Source organism: Amia ocellicauda, chromosome 21, assembly GCF_036373705.1.
Source record: "Amia ocellicauda isolate fAmiCal2 chromosome 21, fAmiCal2.hap1, whole genome shotgun sequence".
Taxonomy (NCBI): domain Eukaryota; kingdom Metazoa; phylum Chordata; class Actinopteri; order Amiiformes; family Amiidae; genus Amia; species Amia ocellicauda.
The window spans coordinates 4,894,709-4,916,114 of NC_089870.1; the positions used below are offsets into that span (position 1 = coordinate 4,894,709).

Sequence of the window (21,406 nt, forward strand, 5' to 3'; positions counted from 1 at the left end):
ACTAACACTGGTTTGCCCTGTCCTGAGCTAAGAATTATGTGGTATGGTTTTTAGAGCTTGGCTCAGTATCAGAGAAACCATTTATAAGTATAACAATATACCACACTCGTAGTGCAGTAAGAAAATATTAATTATCTTATATATATATATATATATATATATATTCTTCATGAGGTAAAATGTAGTTAATTTCTTTCTCCTGTTTTTCATGTACAGCAGAGCACTCAATCCGGAAACAGATTTGCGTTCTCGTATAATGTGAACCTATATTTTCAACAAGGTTAAATCAGTAACAAACTTAGACCACCGTATACATGTATTGATTAGTCATTAAAATTTTAATTCCTTCACAGCTTTTCCTTATCTTGCACCACGTCAAGGGAGCTGGCTAAGATCCATTCCCCATCAGTTTTATAACAAGGTCAAAAGCTCTAAGCACCTGAAATAGTATTTTTCCTGGAATCTGTAGTGAATCTGAACACCTCAAGGAAGAATTTAAATGCAAGCCCATCTGTTCCTGAAACACAGGGATGCCAACCAAAACTGCCACAGTGAAAGCTTCAGTCTTGATATGAATGTGTGACTAGTGCTTACACACAACCCAGGAATGAAGAATCAGCTTCCCAATTTCAATTGTGATACAATTAATTTTAACCCTAACATCACTGTTACACTATCAACCAATCACAGACCAGCACAAACTTTGGAGGTGTCTTGAGTACTGACGAGAGGCAGTCCCATCTGAATCCAATCTGCTGTAGGGTCTTAATTTTTTTAAATGAACAACAACTTTAGAATATTACAGCATTCGGTTTCTCCTTCGTTTTCACCCATTGTGCTCAAGGATTTAGAATGGCCAAGGAAAACAGCTCCTACCTGTTGAATTCATAGATATCCTCAATGTTTCCAAACAGGTGGCACACTTGGTCGGGCCGGATTGGGAGGTCACCTGTATCGATAATGTGAGCCAGGTAATCCTGAAAATGAAAGATGTAAGAAAGAAAGAAAGTTAAAAAGTACATAAACAGAAAATAGATGTCCGTTTTGATGTGCTACTGTAAACTTATCAAAACATGTACCTAGCAGACTGTGTTCCTTAGGACGTATTGAAATTAAATTTGAATGCTCAAATCATTTAAGGAATATAAAACCACTGTTTAAGTATACTTTACGTTATATGTGGAATTTCCAAATATTTCCATAGTTTAACAATGAAATGCAGACCAATCTACAAGATTCTGAGACTGAATAGCAATATCCTTTCTACATGCACTATTGCAGTTACACTGATTTGTTCTCAGTTGCGATTGATCCTGCATCTCGACAGTCACCCAGCAGGTGGGGGTATGTGCACAGAGACTATAGGTGCCATTTCCTCCTTGAAAAAACACTGCATGACAGAAACTCTTTATTCAATGCATTAGATATTCTGTATATAGCTCATTAACAAGACTGTGGTCCTATGCTCTCATTATGATTTATAACATCTGATAATCTGGTCCCTATTTCATCTTTTTTCTACAGTGGACAAAAGCTATGCCATTTTTCTCCTCTAAATAATGTGGTGTGAGCACATGTGTGTTTCTAGGTAACTTCATTTTCTGGTCTATTTCTTTGGATCTGAGGCCACAGGAAAGCTACGCATAAGAACACAGACAGTTGTTAAAAGGCAAACAAAGGACGGGCAGCAGAGATTGTAAAACAATCTGAAGCTCGGCTCCGGTAAATCAACCTGCTATTCCTGCCCACCCCCAGCTGGCCCCTTGTTCAATCCGATGCACAGAACCCGAGCTCGGCTTTCGGTGAAAATGGATAAGATCGGATGCAGAATGTGGCTATTATACAATCAGGAAGAAATGGAAATGCCTTGGTTCACAGTTAGCAACATGCCAAACTGCCGTGATAATTTGGGACACTGACAGGAGTGCAGCTTTCTATTACAAAACTGCAGAAAAAAGTAACCTAAGGCTGTTTTCAATATGAAGACAGTCCAGGATTTATCATAAACGGCTCATCTCAGTGTGCATCAGATAAGCATGTTCCAGATCAATTTAACATCTTTTCATTGCGTCAGCGGTGCCAATGAAAATCCTTTCCGTGTGCACAGGGAGCTTGACAAAATGGTGTTAAGGAAGAAATACTTATTTATACTCATCATGGAGATGGGAAATATAGATAATTATGTGAGCCGATATGTGTAAACAACTTAATTTGCAATTATTCATCTTCCTGGAGAAAACAAAAAGAACATCAGGGACATATTCTGACATTCATTAGCAAGAACGAAGTCCTTCTCCTTCCTTCACACCGACCACAAATTAGGGTGTGAAGTCTAAAACTAAATGCAGATTTCAAATAAAGATACAAGCAGGGGTATACATAAAACATTTTTTCTTTGAGGAAACATGCGATCCTCTTTTGGATGCAGCCTCACTATGTCAATTTCTCCTGGGTGGGCCGCTGAAGCACACTTCCTGTTTGGAATATTGAGTTCTCCTTTACCATCCCTGGACTGCCTTACGGTCACCAGCTTCCTACACCAACGGCTGCACAAATCCTCCAAACCCATGCGAAAAACGTTATGAGATAATGGACTGTATATGTTCCATATTGTCTCTTAACACGCCTGTTTAAATTTATTCAATCAACAAGTATGTTTAAAACAAGACGATAGCCAACACAACACAGACGTCTGTTAAAACAATCATAGTGCAGTAGTGCACAGGCAATATGCTGCACAGCACTTCAGGAGCTGAGACTGGGATGTCCCCGTGGGGTTCTCTGTCAAGCCTTAGGATGGCAGGGTTGGAACGTGGCCCTGGGGTCTTTTTAACTTATGGGTCTCTAGGTTCTCCATATGAAGGATCTGAAACATGTTTGCTTAGGATTGGAAGGGATCAGGGCCAACACAAACAGTCCACACAAGGGGGGCCACGATTCCTCACTGTCAGCGGCTACTAGAACTTGCGCTGACAGACTGTCTTGCCCACAGCCAGAGCAAGCGTAATCACACACGCATGTTGACATACATGGTCAGATCACTCCACACCAAAACACAAAAGAAAAACAAAACACCAATAGTAAATGCATTTGCTCACCAGGCAATATGGCATACAAGCAGAGATTATCATGGGATATGTGATGCCAAGGAGCCTCCATCAGTGTTTTTGTATGGCCACAGATCCCACTGCAGTCTTGGGTTACTGCATGGTGTTGGCAATATCTGCTCTTGGTTTACCAGTCAAACCCCACACAGGGTCAGACTTTCACTCAACCAGCAGAAATGGTATTTACAGTGCCACTGGATTTTAAGTTGGAGATGCATTAAAAAAAAAAAAAAAAAAAACACTGGAGTTAAAATTCCCCAAATCCTGAAAACCCCAGCATGTGACCTACTAGAAAAGGTTTACTGTACAATTTACAAATCTGCTAAGCCTCCACCAATTCTCAAGTAATTAAAAAAAAATGTAAAAGATAGCAATTCGCTTTCCGTTACCTCACACAAACACCGTTACACCTCAAACCGCCCTACTGGATTGTGTAATGCAACCAAATCTTCTTGAAACTCAGACCTGGAATGTCAACGATACTTTCACACCTTTTCATTTGAATTTATATGGAACATGAAGTATTCCACAGAATTTGATAGCTGTGGAAGTGTTCAACCCTTCCGAAGCATCTGCGTTACAGTGGGATTACTCCATGGGAGAATGTGACCCAGGAGAATAGTCATCTGGATAATTTACTGGTTTTGTTAAGAGGGGGCAGAGGAAGCTAAATCATGAGATGGAAAGGAAAGAAGTGTAGAAAATTACCTCTTTTGCAGTCCTATCATTTGCCTTTTGGGAACAGCTGTTTAAACTCAGCCTGAAATCTCATGCAAGCTGGTAGGCCCACACAGCTGTGTTTAAGACCTTAAGAAGGCTGTGCTTTCAAGATCAGAAGTGGCACTTTCTTGATGATGTTACACCTTGTAAGGGAGAGATGGCATTTGGAAACATGACACTCCCACTACAGATAATATGGTGTGCTTCCATATTTGTCAGGTAAGAACAATAAACTAGACTAGAGCACCAGAAACTTGGACATTAAAATATTTTAAGATTAAAGGAGTACAATTCAGGACAAAATCAAGACAATGGTAATGAGCAATGGAGAAAATGAAGTGTTGCCTGGCCATTTCCCACCAAAACCCAGAAACCCTAAGGCTGATGTTGTCTGGAGTTCGTCTTCAGTCTTTGTAAGTGCTCTGAATGAAACAAATTGAAAGGTTTAAAACAAGTTTATCTTTCTTCCTTTCCCTCTTGTTTGGCTGAAACAGGAGAAATACTTTGTTTCCATGCTGTAGAACAATGCATTGTTAAACTGCTGTTTTTAGCTAAAATATTCTTGTTCAAGGGTATACAACATTAAGCAGTAAAGTGAAGGGAAATCATTGACAGGGTTATCATTTATTCTCATTCTCAGGTCTTTTTGGACTGCAAGATGTTTCAGCACCTGAGCAAAGCCAATACATCAACGTGCCCAAAGGAAACAGTCAGAAAGACCTTCTGTCAAGCCAGTAAAATTGTAACTAACTTGTTCACATGTTAAAGTCATTAAAATAGATATTTAAGCAAATATCTTAACATAGGAAACGCTGTCAATGAAACCAGATCTACGGCATTCACAGAAATGTAAGTCTAATGACCACCTGTCCGACAGGAGGCTTTAGTCAGGAACAGCAGTCAACCAAAACACAATTAACCCACCTCAGCCACACAGCCTCCAGGGAGAAGATACTGAAGGTGGACTAAAATAGCAACTGATGTCTTCCTCTTGTCGTGACAGCTTGTGCTTTATTCAGGAACTGAACCACTTATCCATATCTCAGTCTCAGGAAGACAGAATTCAGTCTCAAAATAAGCTTTTGTTCTTTATTATTTGCTACTTCAAATACAACTTTTGTATGATACACGTTTACAGGCATGTGTTAAACACAAAACAGCGTGGCTGCCAAACGTTAATGCAAAAAAAACTTTAAACACATCCACAGTGTAAATGGTCTGGGAAACGCTCATGCTAAAACAAGGTGGAGGTATGGAGTCATATTATATACATGTGTGTGCGTGTGTGTGTGATATATACATATATACACTGATCAGCCATAACATTATGACCACCTGCCTAATATTGTGTAGGTCCCCCTTTTGCCGCCAAAACAGCCCTGACCCATCGAGGCATGGACTCCACTAGATCTCTGAAGCTGTGCTGTGGTATCTGGCACCAAGACATTAGCAGCAGATCTTTTAAGTCCTGTAAGTTGCGAGGTGGGGCATCCATAGATCGGACTTGTTTAGCCAGCACATCCCACAGATGGTCGATTGGATTGAGATCTGGGGAATTTGGAGGCCAAGTCAACACCTTGAACTCGTGATTCATCAGACCAGGCCACCTTCTTCCATTGCTCTGTGGTCTAGTTCTGATGCTCACATGCCCATTGCAGGTGCTTTCAGTAGTGGACAGGGGTCAGCATGGGCACCCTGACTGGTCTGCGGCTACGCAGCCCCATACGCAACAAACTGCGATGCACTGTGTGTTCTGACATCTGTCTATCAGAACCAGCATTAACTTGCAATTTGAGCTACAGTAGCTCGTCTGTTGGATCGGACCACATGGGCCAGCCTTCGCTCCCCACATGCATCAATGAGCCTTGGCCACCCATGACCCTGTCGCCGGTTCACCGCTTTTCCTTCCTGGGACCACTTTTGATAGGTACTGACCACTGCAGACCGGGAACACCCCACAAGAGCTGCAGTTTTGGAGATGCTCTGACCCAGTCGTCTAGCCATCAAAATTTGGCCCTTGTCAAAATCGCTCAGATCCTTACGCTTGCCCATTTTTCCTACTTCTAACACATCAACTTTGAGGACAAAATGTTCACTTGCTGCCTAATATATCCCACCCACCAACAGGTGCCATGATAACGAGATTATCAGTGTTATTCACTTCACCTGTCAGTGGTCATAATGTTATGGCTGATCGGTGTGCGTTACATTTATATATATATACATACATACACACATATACATATATACATATATACACATACACACACAGTTTTCACTGTAATGGTTCCTTTTACACACCTGAAAAAAGCTTTTAAATAGAAACTCTACAAAATGACATGTTTATTGAAACATACTTTCTCCCAGAGCAGGGTTGTATGTGGCTCAAATGTTATCAGTGAAGCTGTGGTCTGAATTATCACTGAGCACTATTGTGTGGGAGATACTCCCTCAAAACATACAGAAAGCAATGAGCCTTATTGACAAACTCCCATTTTAAACAGCATGCACAATGCACCACAATGGGTCTTGTTGTGTTTCATTATTGACACTAGTGGTTAATAAGAAACTAGTCAATAGAGGTTTTGGTCTACTCTTCCTGTAATAAACAGTAGTGTCATTTTGCACAAACCATATCACGAGTGCCCGCTTCCAGATACATAAGCAAACAGGTGCTGCTGTACCTTAATACAGAGTGGCATGTTTTTTAAAGGAAATGCACAAAGTGGCCAAAGCCAACAGTGCTGAATGTAAAAGCTCTCCTTTGGCTTCTCAAATTGCCCCACTTTGACCATATTTTATTTGGTTCAAACCTTGGTCTGCCTCATAGGGTGCAAACTAAATAAAATAAAGGTAAATAGAATCTTTAATGAGGAAGGGGTTTAAAGCAATACGATCAGGTCGCCTTTTAATCAGACTCGAGATCCTGTAGCTTTTCAAACATCAATAGTAACATTTCTGTGTGCCTTTTGTTCAAGGAGTGATTAAACTGTCAGCGATGCACTGGACTGACACCAAACACTTGGTTGTACAAGAATGCATTCACTCTAAGAAAATAATAAAAACTGTCCCATTTTCCATCTATCTGACCCCTTCAGGACCTAGAATCCCAAAGGTTTTGTTCTATTGTATGTGAGGGGCGTGGATGTTCATTTGACATGTGCTGTCTTTAAAACTACAAATTAAACCAGAAAAGTAGGCTCAAAACAATCCATAACCATTGAACTGCATCAATATGAGGTGTCAATTCACTGCATGCCTTAATCAGCATGCATTCTATTTTAATCACTCCTTGAAAATGCGAGAATGAAGAACTCTGTGAAACACCTGTTCGGATATTAGCACCGTGTGGCCCTGGAGAGCCACAACACGGAAGATGTTACATCCTGCAACAGCTGAAGAAATGGAATAAATTGTGACAGACTTCTTATGTCTATTTCATTCAAATAACTCAAGTTCAGGTGGAGCAAAGTCTAGAAGACCTCGCCTGTCTCCTGAGGCAAAAGAGAGTACCACAAAGGCGGTTACTGTGACAACGCAATATTCATTATTCAGATTAACTGCAAGCCAACGCCCTGCAATGCTGCTGCAGTTTTCATGGGGCTTTTGGTTTTATAACCATGCTTTATTTACTCAATAAATGCAGGAGAATGCAGAATGCAAAACTAGCTACTCTCTTAGCCAGGTAAACAAATGTTATGTCAACAACAGTCCCCTGCTTTTCTGTTGAAAGAGATAAGTGAGAACAGTGATAAACAGGATAAACAAGATAGACAAACAAAGGATGCATTTTTGTTTTGTTTTTAAACAAACAAACCACAAAGCATAGCCTTTGTTTTCAGCTATGGGTAAAAGGAAAATTGTGTGAGGCATATTTATGAAAGAGAAAAGGAGCAGAATTTAAAGCCAGCATTTTTATTATGGAATGGTGCTCTTTGCCACATACATGCATGTTACATTACCACAACACTGGCATTGAGCCAGCACCAAAATTTACACTTTACACTGGAACAGAGCAAAATATAGATTAAATTGAAGAGATGCTCTGTTTTGTTATTCTGTTTCTATCACATCCTACAAAAAAGTATAACAGACAGAAATATAGACATTACAAAGTTTACACAGGGTCACGAGCACAAGAATCGAGCTTACACCATCCTATTTACTATCAGGTGATTATATATATATATATATATATATATATATATATATATATATATATATATATATATATATATATATGATGTATGATATATATAATAATAAAACTGCCACAAAGGTGTGGGTAAAATTACATCTGAAGGACAACAGGTGATTCAGATGAAGGCGATCACTGCATGTTACACTTGGCTCTGGCAGGAGCCACAGCAGAAAGCGTCCAGGCTTATCGTTTGAAGCTGTTTGAAGGTCTACCCTTTCGCAACCAGCACAGAAAGTCCGTCTGCTCTTTGATTTGTTGCCACATCAAGTTTAGTTATGTTTTTTCTTCCCCCTCTCTCGGCTGCTGTGTGGCAATCGATGAAAATACACTTTCATGAGGTTGTGGAGAAGGCCTTTGATAGCATCCTATACAGCAGTTTTGTTTTTAATATGCAGCTGGTAACAAACAACGCCCCAAACAAACCATGTCTGGCAAATGCAGGCGCACTGTTTCCAGGAGTTTGACGCAATAGATGGAGTGGAGGCCTGTAGGTTTATCTCAGTGAATATCTTTCACTTCACAAGACTAAGATGGCTCTTTGGCCTATTAAAAAGCAACTTAAAGTGCAAAGAAAACGTTAAAATAATTAATAATCCTATATGCTATAAAAGTGTACAAAACAATTACAACTATAGAAAGAAATACTATAGGTTGTGTGTTAAATCAAAACCCTTTAATATTTAGAATACCTATACAAAGAATAATGTATCTATACTACTACTATTACTACTAATATAAAAAAAAAAAAAAAGGTAATTCATACATAGTTCTTTATAAATCTCTACCTGGAAAAAAATCCAAATAATATATTTTCACTTTCAGATAATGGAAATAAGATTACCATAGTCATTTATCTGGTCACTAATAAAGAGGAATGACGACCTCTTTTCAGTTCAACAGGTTTCTTTCTATATTTTTTTCAGCTTAAAAACACATTGTGAAAAACGGGCAGAGAACACATGGGTAATTATGGTTAAGGTAGATAAACTCCAAGAAGATATAAAGGATCTTTTGTAGCATCATGTCTAAAATATGCTGGAATTTTGGCCATGAGAAAACAAACCTAAGTATTTAATTTTCACTTTGGAGTGATGAATAATCCCATACCCATGTTAATTTGGTTGACCTAAACACTTTAACTGTAACTCAAATGCATTCTTCAGCTGGAAGTGTAAAGATAGAATAAACTGCAACTGCTTACATTGCCCATTTAGTGGAGGTTTCCACACAAAGGAAGGTTTTTAGATATTTCAACTGTAACAAAAACATGTGGCAGATTTGATTATTCTGCTTTTTTTCCATAATTAAACAATAATGTGTGTTCAATGCGGTGTGAGTAAAGGTAGGGAGAGCATAATGTATTCCCCTCTTAAACTATTGTGCCAAAACAGAGTCCCACTCCTGCCAAAAAATCTAGAATAATATAGTTCCTCTTGGAAAAATCTTGGATGTCTGCAAACCCACAGGGGATTATACAGCAAACCTGTAATAACAAAGCAACTTGCTCGAGAGCAATTGAGGTAGTAGCAAAGTACTGTGCAGTTGAATCTTCATTTTCAAGGTATGTTCACCTTATAGGCCACAGTACCTCCAGTGCTGGAAAGGAGTCATGGCTTTCATCAGGGTTTCTAAAGTCCTGCAATGCCCCAAAAGGCACAGTTATTAAAATCTTGTATGTCATTGCAGTGGGTTGTCATGGGTTTGTTTGATAGAAGCAGATGGATGACGGGTAGAGCTGTGGAAAGTAGCTTCAGGGAACTTGAGGGTATTTGCTACCAAGTTCACAACTATTCTAACAAACGGCCACACCTGGCATGTGGGGGATAAAAGTCAAAACCTCCAGGGAATGGCTACTTCTGTCAGATAGACACGAAGAACGTTTTAATCATTTAAATCTCATGTAATGGTAGGGTTTATCACTTACAGGCCCAAGCCTTCGCCCATTCCTTTATTCATTGCTCGGCCTACAGATTATCCTAAAACTTCAAATAAACGCCCCCGCCATTTATTCCAAATAACTGCAAGAAACCCCGGCAATTGTATTAAACGTTCATAAGGAAAAGACATCACAAACTCATGCAGGGTTAGAAGAGCCTGGAAACACAGAAGTAGGCTAATATGCCAGGCTTTTATTGATTTATTTTTGTAATTATAATTTTTTCATAATTTGCTTTCCAAAGATGCAAACAAATCACATTCAATGTATGGTAAACTATACACTGGATTGAAAGCAAAACACCAGTAATTCTGTTAGCAGTCTAAGATTTGATACACTGTGAACTCTCACTAAATAAGCAAGAACTATTCAACAAAACTGTGGAATTACGCTTTACACCAAACCATCAACATAATGCATTAATGCATTATGTCGCAATTAACAGCTAGTTCAATCACTGCAATTAACAGCAATACATATAGTTAGTGAGAAATACATTAATAAAAACACAAGAGATACTGAAAACAAGAGACGCGTAACCCGGCGTTTATTAGAGACCGGATATTGTTTACATGATTATGCAAATCACCTATTGGACACCGGCTGTTATTTGAGACTCGGCGAGTATTGAAAGTTTTACGGTAACTTAAATCAACACACTCTATGCAGATGCACAGTGATGGTTAATTGACTTAATTTAGCTCTGTCAGTTATATTACAGTGATGCCGTTACCCTTGTACTGTTGGGTGGATGTAGAGCATCGTATGTTAACATTTGAATTACCATGCATGACTTAGTTTGACAAGGAGTGACTCACCCCATAAAAGTTTTTATAGGCCTGTTAGAAGATTTAGATATTTTTTTTTGTTTCTTCTTGCTGCTAAGATGAAAGGACCAGAAAGGAAGCAGTCAGTCACAGTAATACATGAGGGAAGAAAACTCAACTAAGAATTTGATTCAATTACAAAACAATGCTCTATAGTTCATTTAAGTTGAGCTCTTAACACAGAGGTCTATTTCTGACTTGAACAAAGGCAGCAAACAAACTTAAAATTAGAAAAACAGAGGACACTGACATTCAAAACAGTGCTTCCAAAAACCTCCCATCAAGTCCCCCAGTCGACTAAACAGTGTCCCTCGACTCCCAACCCACTGCAACTGAAAGTCACAGAACCAGTTAATGGGATTATTTGAGGAGGATGGTAGGGCTTAAAAAGAGTTAATAATAGATTGTGTTGTTGTAGTTCCAGAGGACTTTCTAAATCATGTGAGAGGATATGTTTTTATCATTACGAGTGATCGTTGTTATGAATTTCCTTCGCTCCAGCTAGGGACTGCTTTTCCATGGTGCGTCTATATGTACTCAGTCAGCGGGGACTTGAGGAAACAATCTGTTGTGCTCATAACACAAGCACAAAACAACACTGGCGTACACACAGCCAGAGAACAGACCTCCTAATCCTCCTACACTGAACTGATCCGTCAGCTAAAGGAGTTAGCTTCCAAACTGGTGCCGTGTCAGACATAACTCCGAGTCACACTATATGGAAAAAATGCACAATGACAAAATCTTGTTGCACTCCGAATTCTTGTGCGTCTCTGCATGATAAAGAGTTATCGGTTTAATTGTGCGGAAAGCTTATCTACTATATAAAGGGCTGCATTTTACAAAGTATGTGACGGATAAAAGCTGTTCCTTGCACGGAGTTAGACGTCAGTAACATATTTGAAGTTCATCTGGATGTCATTTTATATACCTATCGAAACTCATTGCCCTTCCCCGAGAACAAATGGAGAATTCCTTGTTCTGTGAGGTGTAAAACAATAATAATTATTATTTAATTAGTGCTCCCTTAAAATGCAAGCAGCATGTGAGCCACTGCTAGCATTCCTTACAAAGTGAGACGCCGTCACATCACTGAAATGGCCGATTGGGTTTAACTCACTTGTTCCTTTCAACCCAATTTGTGAACTAACAGACCTAAACAAAGGATTTTAATGAGATAAAGATGTGTGGTTGAACTAGTGTTGGCTTTAGAGGTCAGAGGTCTAAACTCTCCATATTAAAGTGAAAATCACCTTTTTCTCTTGGGATCTAACCTTGTATATTATTATTAGTAAACGACAGATTCGCAATTATAGAAGTGTACTACAGTCTAAAGTATCCCCCCAGCAGGTTCTCACCTCAACGATGCTCCTCAGGTCACGCACGTACATGCGCTCCGTCTCGATGATCTCCATGACAACACGGTCCACGTAGCTGAGCTTGGGGTTGGGCGCCATGGCTTTGGCAGCAAAGGGCGAGAGGGGGCCCTGGCCGGCCCTGTTGGCAGTGTTGTTGTTGTTATTGAGGGGGTGGCTCAATCGCACGTGGACCTCCTCTGTTTGGGCTTGCTCTGTGTGCGTCAGGGCTCTGTGCTGTTCCTTTGGGGACCCCGTGGGGCTCAGCTCCAGATCGATGTCCTCCCCGGCACCGTGTTGGGGCTCAGATAGGTGGGAGACGGGGGCAGTGGCGGTCAGCGCAGCCGTACTCCCGTACAGACTGTGGCCGTCCCGGGAGGAGCCTGAGGACAGGGTGGACACCAGGCTCACTGGGCGGTCGGTGTCGGAGAAGTCGGCGCTGACAGAGGTGGAGCACTCCGACACCGTGGCCGTGGACATCCTCTCATTGCTGCTGATGGAGGAGGCCGTGGACAACCGAGGGGATTCTGAAGGAACAAAGAGAGAAGAACCTGTTAAAAATGACCACACAAATCCACAAAAGACAGTCTAGGAAGAGGGATAATAAGGGATGGGGGGAGTGGGGCAGCTTAAAAATGTGTTTTTTTTTTGTTTTGTTTTTTAGGATTTAGCCAAGTTATTAACCCACATAAAACAATGGTTTTAAAATGGTGCAAGCTAGCTATTATTCCTATAATTGCAACCTGAGTTTGAGAAATAACACATATTAGACAGCAGGAAGAGTGAAGAACGCAAGACGAGACCTGGGGTAAACTGCATTCACATCATAAATTAAAAAAGATATAGGCTAGATAATTTAGGGAAGGCAACTAGACAATGTACAGGTTTCAAATAAAGATGGCCATAAGATAGTACAGTGAGGGAAAAAAGTATTTGATCCCCTGCTGATTTTGTACGTTTGCCCACTGACAAAGAAATGATCAGTCTAATTTTAATGGTAGGTGTATTTTAACAGTGAGAGAAAGAATAACAACAACAAAATCCAGAAAAACGCATTTCAAAAAAAGTTATAAATTGATTTGCATGTTAATGAGGGAAATAAGTATTTGATCCCCTATCAATCAGCAAGATTTCTGGCTCCCAGGTGTCTTTTATACAGGTAACGAGCTGAGATTAGGAGCACTCTCTTAAAGGGAGTGCTCCTAATCTCAGCTCGTTACCTGTATATAAGACACCTGTCCACAGAAGCAATCAATCAATCAGATTCCAAACTCTCCACCATGGCCAAGACCAAAGAGCTGTCCAAGGATCTCAGGGACAAGATTGTAGACCTACACAAGGCTGGAATGGGCTACAAGACCATCGCCAAGCAGCTTGGTGAGAAGGTGACAACAGTTGGTGCGATTTTTCGCAAATGGAAGAAACACAAAATAACTGTCAGTCTCCCTCGGTCTGGGGCTCCATGCAAGATCTCACCTCGTGGAGTTTCAATGATCATGAGAACGGTGAGGAATCAGCCCAGAACTACACGGGAGGATCTTGTTAATGATCTCAAGGCAGCTGGGACCATAGTCACCAAGAAAACAATTGGTAACACACTACGCCGTGAAGGACTGAAATCCTGCAGCGCCCGCAAGGTCCCCCTGCTCAAGAAAGCACATGTACAGGCCTGTCTGAAGTTTGCCAATGAACATCTGAATGATTCAGAGGAGAACTGGGTGAAAGTGTTGTGGTCAGATGAGACCAAAATCGAGCTCTTTGGCATCAACTCAACTCGCCGTGTTTGGAGGAGGAGGAATGACCCCAAGAACACCATCCCCACCGTCAAACATGGAGGTGGAAACATTATGCTTTGGGGGTGTTTTTCTGCTAAGGGGACAGGACAACTGCACCGCATCAAAGGGACGATGGACGGGGCCATGTACCATCAAATCTTGGGTGAGAACCTCCTTCACTCATGCCAGGGCATTGAAAATGGGTCGTGGATGGGTATTCCAGCATGACAATGACCCAAAACACACAGCCAAGGCAACAAAGGAGTGGCTCAAGAAGCAGCACATTAAGGTCCTGGAGTGGCCTAGCCAGTCTCCAGACCTTAATCCCATAGAAAATCTGTGGAGGGAGCTGAAGGTTTGAGTTGCCAAACGTCAGCCTCGAAACCTTAATGACTTGGAGAGGATCTGCAAAGAGGAGTGGGACAAAATCCCTCCTGAGATGTGTGCAAACCTGGTGGCCAAATACAAGAAACATCTGACCTCTGTGATTGCCAACAAGGGTTCTGCCACCAAGTACTAAGTCGAAGGGGTCAAATACTTATTTCCCTCATTAACATGCAAATCAAATTATAACTTTTTTTAAATGCGTTTTTCTGGATTTTTTTGTTGTTATTCTGTCTCTCACTGTTAAAATACACCTACCATTAAAATTGTAGACTGATCATTTCTTTGTCAGTGGGCAAACGTACAAAATCAGTAGGGGATCAAATACTTTTTTCCCTCACTGTATATGTCCATGCTGTGTGTGTAGGCTGTGGGGCAGGTCTGTTCTTTAAATGAGACATGGCTGTGGATTGATGGTGGTACGTTTTCAACCGAAAGCGTGTCAACCAAACTACTCATACTTCTGTCCTATTTGTTTTCCATTCTGTGTGATCACACAGTCAATTTCTCTTACTGTAGGTACAGTCTTCCCAGTGTTCTGGAAACACACCTCCAGCCGAGAAGGTTATTAAAATGCAGCTGGTTTGGTGCTCCAGCCCTGTGATTCAGTCTGTGTCAGTTTTGTGTGTGGTGCACTGAGGTCTGGTGTGACATCATATCTCCAAAAGCAGCAAAGAACTTTGTTGCCCATCAGAGGTCATTTAAATTTGAAGATAGGTTTTCTTCCTGTCTGTGTTGAGTTTGTGTGTGTGTGGAGTTCTCCCCCTGTCTGCGTGGGTTTTCTCCAGGCACTTCGGTTTCCTCCCACCGTCCAAAGACGTTTGTTAGGTCGATTGGTCCCTCTAAATTGCCCTGTGTGTGTGTCTGTGTGTTGCCCAGTGATAGACTGGCATCCCATCCTGGGTGTATTCCTGCCTTGCACCCTATGCCTGATGGGATCGGCTCTGGCTTCCCAGCGACTCTCACCAGGATAAGCGGTTTTGAGAATGGATGGATGGATGGTTGGTTGGTTGGTTGGTTGGTTGGTTGGTTGGTTGGTTGGTTGGTTGGTTGGTTGGTTTTCTTCCAGCTGGGGTACTTATACCATTTCCCAAACATACAATATGAAGACGAAGAAGAAGAAATCTACAAATAAAACAAGTCTGGGCAACTCCCATGAGCATTTTTTTTTTTTTCTGTGATTCTTAACAAAGTTCTTCGAAATTATTCATTCAGCTTTAAATTGCAGAGTTACCAACTGAAAAATCAAATGAGGAAAGCATTCAACATGCAGGTTTAGGCCTCATTTCTGGGCTAAACAGACAAGTGTTTTGCCATTGGTTCAAAGTCACAAATTGATGATACAACGAACATACAAACATGAAAGGGAAAATGAAAATGAAAAAGATGCTTCCCCTGGTTATGATGGAAAAAAAGAACAAACAAAATGGTGGTATAAAAGTTATAATAAAAGAACTACTGTTTTTAATTTAGTTTTTATGACAAAAAATAAAAATGCCAGGCTCCTTTAATCTTTATTCGATACATTCTTTGGTTTAATTTCCCCGTTTGAGTCTATTCCAAATTTTTCTTACAGCTGGTCCTCTGATGAATTCAGCTGTACTGTTAAATGTAGCTGTTCCTCGGCTTAATACTATTTACAAAGAAGCCTCTCACATTGGGAATGGAGATATTACAGTTTCTGTTGGTAATGCAGCAGTAAAATCACTAGGATTAACCTCCAATTCTAAAGGCCGAACCCCGTTTTTGTCCAAAACCAGTTTCACTAAATATAAGGACCATATACAGTGAGGGAAAAAAGTATTTGATCCCCTGCTGATTTTGTACGTTTGCCCACTGACAAAGAAATGACCAGTCTATAATTTTAATGGTAGGTGTATTTTAACAGTGAGAGACAGAATAACAACAAACAAATCCAGAAAAACGCATTTCAAAAAAGTTATATATTGATTTGCATGTTAATGAGGGAAATAAGTATTTGATCCTCTATCAATCAGCAAGATTTCTGGCTCCCAGGTGTCTTTTATACAGGTAACGAGCTGAGATTAGGAGCACTCTCTTAAAGGGAGTGCTCCTAATCTCAGCTCGTTACCTGTATATAAGACACCTGTCCACAGAAGCAAATCAATCAATCAGATTCCAAACTCTCCACCATTGCCAAGACCAAAGAGCTGTCCAGGGATGTCAGGGGCAAGATTGTAGACCTACACAAGGCTGGAATGGGCTACAAGACCATCGCCAAGCAGCTTGGTGAGAAGGTGACAACAGTTGGTGCGATTTTTCGCAAATGGAAGAAACACAAAATAACTGTCAGTCTCCTCAGTCTGGGGCTCCATGCAAGATCTCACCTCTTGGAGTTTCAATGATCATGAGAACGGTGAGGAATCAGCCCAGAACTACACGGGAGGATCTTGTTAATGATCTCAAGGCAGCTGGGACCATAGTCACCAAGAAAACAATTGGTAACACACTACGCCGTGAAGGACTGAAATCCTGCAGTGCCCGCAAGGTCCCCCTGCTCAAGAAAGCACATGTACAGGCCCGTCTGAAGTTTGCCAATGAACATCTGAATGATTCAGAGGAGAACTGGGTGAAAGTGTTGTGGTCAGATGAGACCAAAATCAAGCTCTTTGGCATCAACTCAACTCGCCGTGTTTGGAGGAGGAGGAATGCTGCCTATGACCCCAAGAACACCATCCCCACCGTCAAACATGGAGGTGGAAACATTATGCTTTGGGGGTGTTTTTCTGCTAAGGGGACAGGACAACTGCACCGCATCAAAGGGACGATGGACGGGGCCATGTACCATCAAATCTTGGGTGAGAACCTCCTTCCCTCAGCCAGGGCATTGAAAATGGGTCGTGGATGGGTATTCCAGCATGACAATGACCCAAAACACACAGCCAAGGCAACAAAGGAGTGGCTCAAGAAGCAGCACATTAAGGTCCTGGAGTGGCCTAGCCAGTCTCCAGACCTTAATCCCATAGAAAATCTGTGGAGGGAGCTGAAGGTTCGAGTTGCCAAACGTCAGCCTCGAAACCTTAATGACTTGGAGAGGATCTGCAAAGAGGAGTGGGACAAAATCCCTCCTGAGATGTGTGCAAACTTGGTGGCCAACTACAAGAAACGTCTGACCTCTGTGATTGCCAACAAGGGTTTTGCCACCAAGTACTAAGTCGAAGGGGTCAAATACTTATTTCTACTTATTAATCAATGTATAACTTTTTTGAAATGCGTTTTTCTGGATTTTTTTGTTGTTATTCTGTCTCTCACTGTTAAAATACACCTACCATTACAATTATAGACTGATCATTTCTTTGTCAGTGGGCAAATTTACAAAATCAGCAGGGGATCAAATACTTTTTTCCCCTCACTGTATCCACTTTCCACTGCATGAAGAAACCAAAGGATTTTTATGCTAGTTGTCAGCATTTTATTAAACAAATGCATAACCAGACATGTATAAAATGAAATGAAAATAAAGAGGGGATTTACATCACTTAAAGTATATTGCAACATAGCTCCAGTGTTACAATATGCACCTAAAAACATATCCCTTCCTATCTAGAACAAAGTCTTCTGAATGATTCATAGTATGCAATAATTACAAATGTACCACATCCTTGGGAAAGGCCCTTTATTGCTTGAGTGGGCCCTCCTAGTTACAGTAGGAATGGGAATATCCAAGATGCAGAGTAACCAGCACCCAGTTCATTTTGTCAAGCTCAATCAAGTTATTCAAGATGCTTACTTTTTGCTCACGTCTTGTTCGGAAAGACTTTTCTGAGAGACTTTTGAGGAAAAGGAAAAAATGCATAGACTCAATCACCATCTACGTTCAACCATATCGACTTGTCAAATTAAGACAGATTTATGGTCTCTGGGAATCTAAATCATTACCAACATTAAACCATCTCTATTCCAGACAAGCTCGACAGATTTCAGTAACATCCTTCCTTTAGTGTATTTCTTCTCCTTCAGACTGCTTATTTTTCTGTATGTTTCTGAACTTAGCACATTTGCATGGACAGTGATGGTGTTAGGTGATGCAGCTACATTGAACCCATGGACGCCAAGCAAAAGAATACCACCATTTATAATCTATAATATTTAGGCTTTGTTTCATAAGGTAATGCAAGGTGACCATTAAATTCAATGCAACAGTTTAAATGGCCAATGCTAAAGGCACAGATTTTCCAAGATTTTGATTTTACTGAATTAGCTGGAAATGCTAGAGGTGAATCAGTTCTGTACAACAGGCAGATCAAATTGGTGTAGGAAAGTTTTGAAATCTTGTGAATAAATCTTATAGCATGAAGCTATAGTAAACAATGTACGTATGTATCTATTTAAGTAAACATGGGACCAATTAAATAAGGAAAAACGTGTTCAAACTTTCATCAAACGTATTCGAAAACAGTTGTGTCACAATCCCTGTGAAACCACAGCCACAAATTGAATTCCTAAAAGAATACACTGGCATGACTGTAAAAACTTCTTGCTATCTTGGGATTATAACAAAAATCCACAAGCAACACATCATTGGGAGTTATTCAAATACTTAGCATGAACACAATGTTAACCATAATTATTCAAGTAACCACGATGCGAATTACATGGGAACAGATATGTCTTTCAAATTTTTAAATTATCTTAAAACCTTGCAGCTGTGACTGAAGTTTCAAAAGAATATTAATTTTTAGCTTGAGAGAACCTGGGATCATTTCACGAAAGTGGTTACTCCACAGATTCTGGAAAATACATTATGACTTCAAGGACATCAAAAACCAAAAATCAACATCCGGCAGACATTACAGTAAAGAGCATTATGATTTTACATCCTTCTGCAGTTTGCAAGGGGCAGAGATCAATACAGTTAATAGGAATCTCCGAGTTATTTATAGTCTTTTCCTCTTTGAAAACAATTTTAGCTGATGGAAAGATTCCTGGACACGCAATTATACCTTAAGACCAAGTCAATCTGACAGGAAAGAAAATTACAAACAAAGGAAGCTTGCCGCACAAAGGTGATAGTTACTGGATTGGCCTTTATAATTGAGGCTGACATATTGAAGGAGAAACAACAAACTCACAGGGAAAAGTATGAAAGATATTTTTTTCCTGTAAACTAAACAAAACAAAAACTATTCCTTGTATTGTACAGTACTCATCTCATAGCTGGGACAGAAAGTTAACATTGCAGCATTATAATGGCAGCCAAGAAATAATTTGTTTTATGCCGATTGTGGAATCACATTCTCCATGACCCCTACATAACACAGGAATGAAGGAAGGGGGGGGAGAAAATTCAATTTAGTTTTAGTTCTTATGGTTAATTACACTCACCACATTCTCATGTGTGTATTTTCACATAAACAGAACACATAACAGATATGTTGGGAGACCGGTCTAGCCTATTTTTAAAAGTATTGTTTTCTTTCCAGATATGCATTTAAGCTTATAATGTAGGGACTGCTGAAATCAGGGAGATTCATAACATGAAATAATACCCATAAAAGGAGTATGGTATATATACAAATGTAGGCCTTCACTGATTTATACCAAATATGAAAAGTAATTTCATTGTAATCTATGAATTGGACTGTTGCAAACATTTTGTTCTTAAGATTACAAGAAAATAAGAAACCTAGTAGGGCCTATTGCCTTCATAATTGTTGTAGAATAGATCTTTACTGCAATGCTTTCCCAACAAAACAAATTAACACTGTTAATGTTACTATTCAAATGAATAATAACCATCTAGACAAAGTCAAATTTGATCTAAATAAAATTGATTATCTCTTTGAGAACATTCATCATGAACTTTGTTTTTCCCCATGGAATTACAAACGTGAATGTTATAATAGACATAACCTTCACGTGTGTAACTTGAGTGGGGAAACTCAGATTAAGTACATATTTTTTCTGGTTGAAAATTACTTTCACTTTTAAAATTACGTTTTCACTTAAGAACAAAGTATACAAACGAGAGGAGGCCATTCAACCCATCATACTCATTTGGTGTCCACTTCTCTGTAAAGCACCCATTCACATCTCTCAGCACAAATGCGATTAAATTATCCGCAAATCATTCACATTGATTGAACCACACAATTTCAAGCGGTTGTAGATCATGCTTTCGACTTACAAAGCCATGGCTCTTTTGATTACAGAACTATTTAAATCAGGACTGGATTAAAAATCTGGAACAGTGGTGATCTGATCTTATCGATTGGATTTATTTATCGTCAAATGAAATTGAACATAAGGAGAGTGAATAAAATATATGGACATACCCACTAACCAGTCCTGGGTAGGTTTGAGAATAAATGTGTATAGAAGAGAGCCTGCTAGTCCACCTGACAAAACAAAGCAAACATAAATAATAATGCAAATAAAAACAAATCCAGAAAAGATTAATGTGTGAAATACAATTTAAGAGGTGAAATTCAGATGAGTCAGTCCTTTATAACCAGAGGAATGTTTGGAAGACTGTGGGATTCTTTAGATGGTGCTGAACATATCACTACACAACATTAGATGGAGTTGTCTATTTAGATTAAAACTGTTTTTCACCATTATCAGAGGTGACAAGATAAAGTTTATAACTGCACGTTCAAAGAATTTGACCAACAACCATATGTTTGGATTGAAAGCAGTATTATCTTGTTTCAGATCTGCATATATAGTAAATGAGTAAAACACATTAAAAAAAAAAAACATTAGAAAATGTGACATTGTGTTCATCTGTCAGTCACCAAATTTTAAGTCAACATTCATGTTGAGCACTTAATTTGGGGAGATACCCTTGTAACCCCGCCCTTCCCCATTCTGCTTTTACCAATAGTAAAATGTAGCCTATAGGGATACCTAGATTAGAAGGTCTGTAATGCAAAAGGAAATTTGTTTATTCTCAAACAATGCCTTGCTCCTGCAGAGCCGCCCTAGATAGCCAAACATTGGGAGTATGCTTTCCTTTGAAAGAAAACATTTTCAAACTGGAACAGCATTTCAAATCTAGCCAGTCCTGGCTGTGCGTCACTGGACTTTTACCCCCAGTGTGAGAATGAGCTTGGCTGACAGCCTTTTATTGGGCCGAGA

General features: G+C 40.0%; 1 protein-coding gene across 8 annotated transcripts in view; it reads right to left on the minus strand.

Moving 5' to 3' along the window:
• The window catches only part of LOC136717248 (pleckstrin homology domain-containing family G member 3), an 89,836-nt gene that overhangs the window by 22,354 nt on the left and 46,076 nt on the right, over positions 1 to 21,406 (minus strand). For 4 of the 8 annotated variants that reach the window (XM_066694767.1, XM_066694768.1, XM_066694764.1 and 1 more), the window contains 3 exons: positions 20,602 to 20,664; positions 12,150 to 12,673; positions 877 to 977 (listed from right to left, as the gene is read on the minus strand). In XM_066694767.1, the coding sequence (XP_066550864.1) occupies positions 877 to 977; positions 12,150 to 12,673; positions 20,602 to 20,664 (688 nt within the window). The remainder of the gene's footprint in view (positions 1 to 876; positions 978 to 12,149; positions 12,674 to 20,601; positions 20,665 to 21,406) is intronic. The other 4 variants (XM_066694769.1, XM_066694770.1, XM_066694771.1 and 1 more) reach the window with 1 other exon arrangement.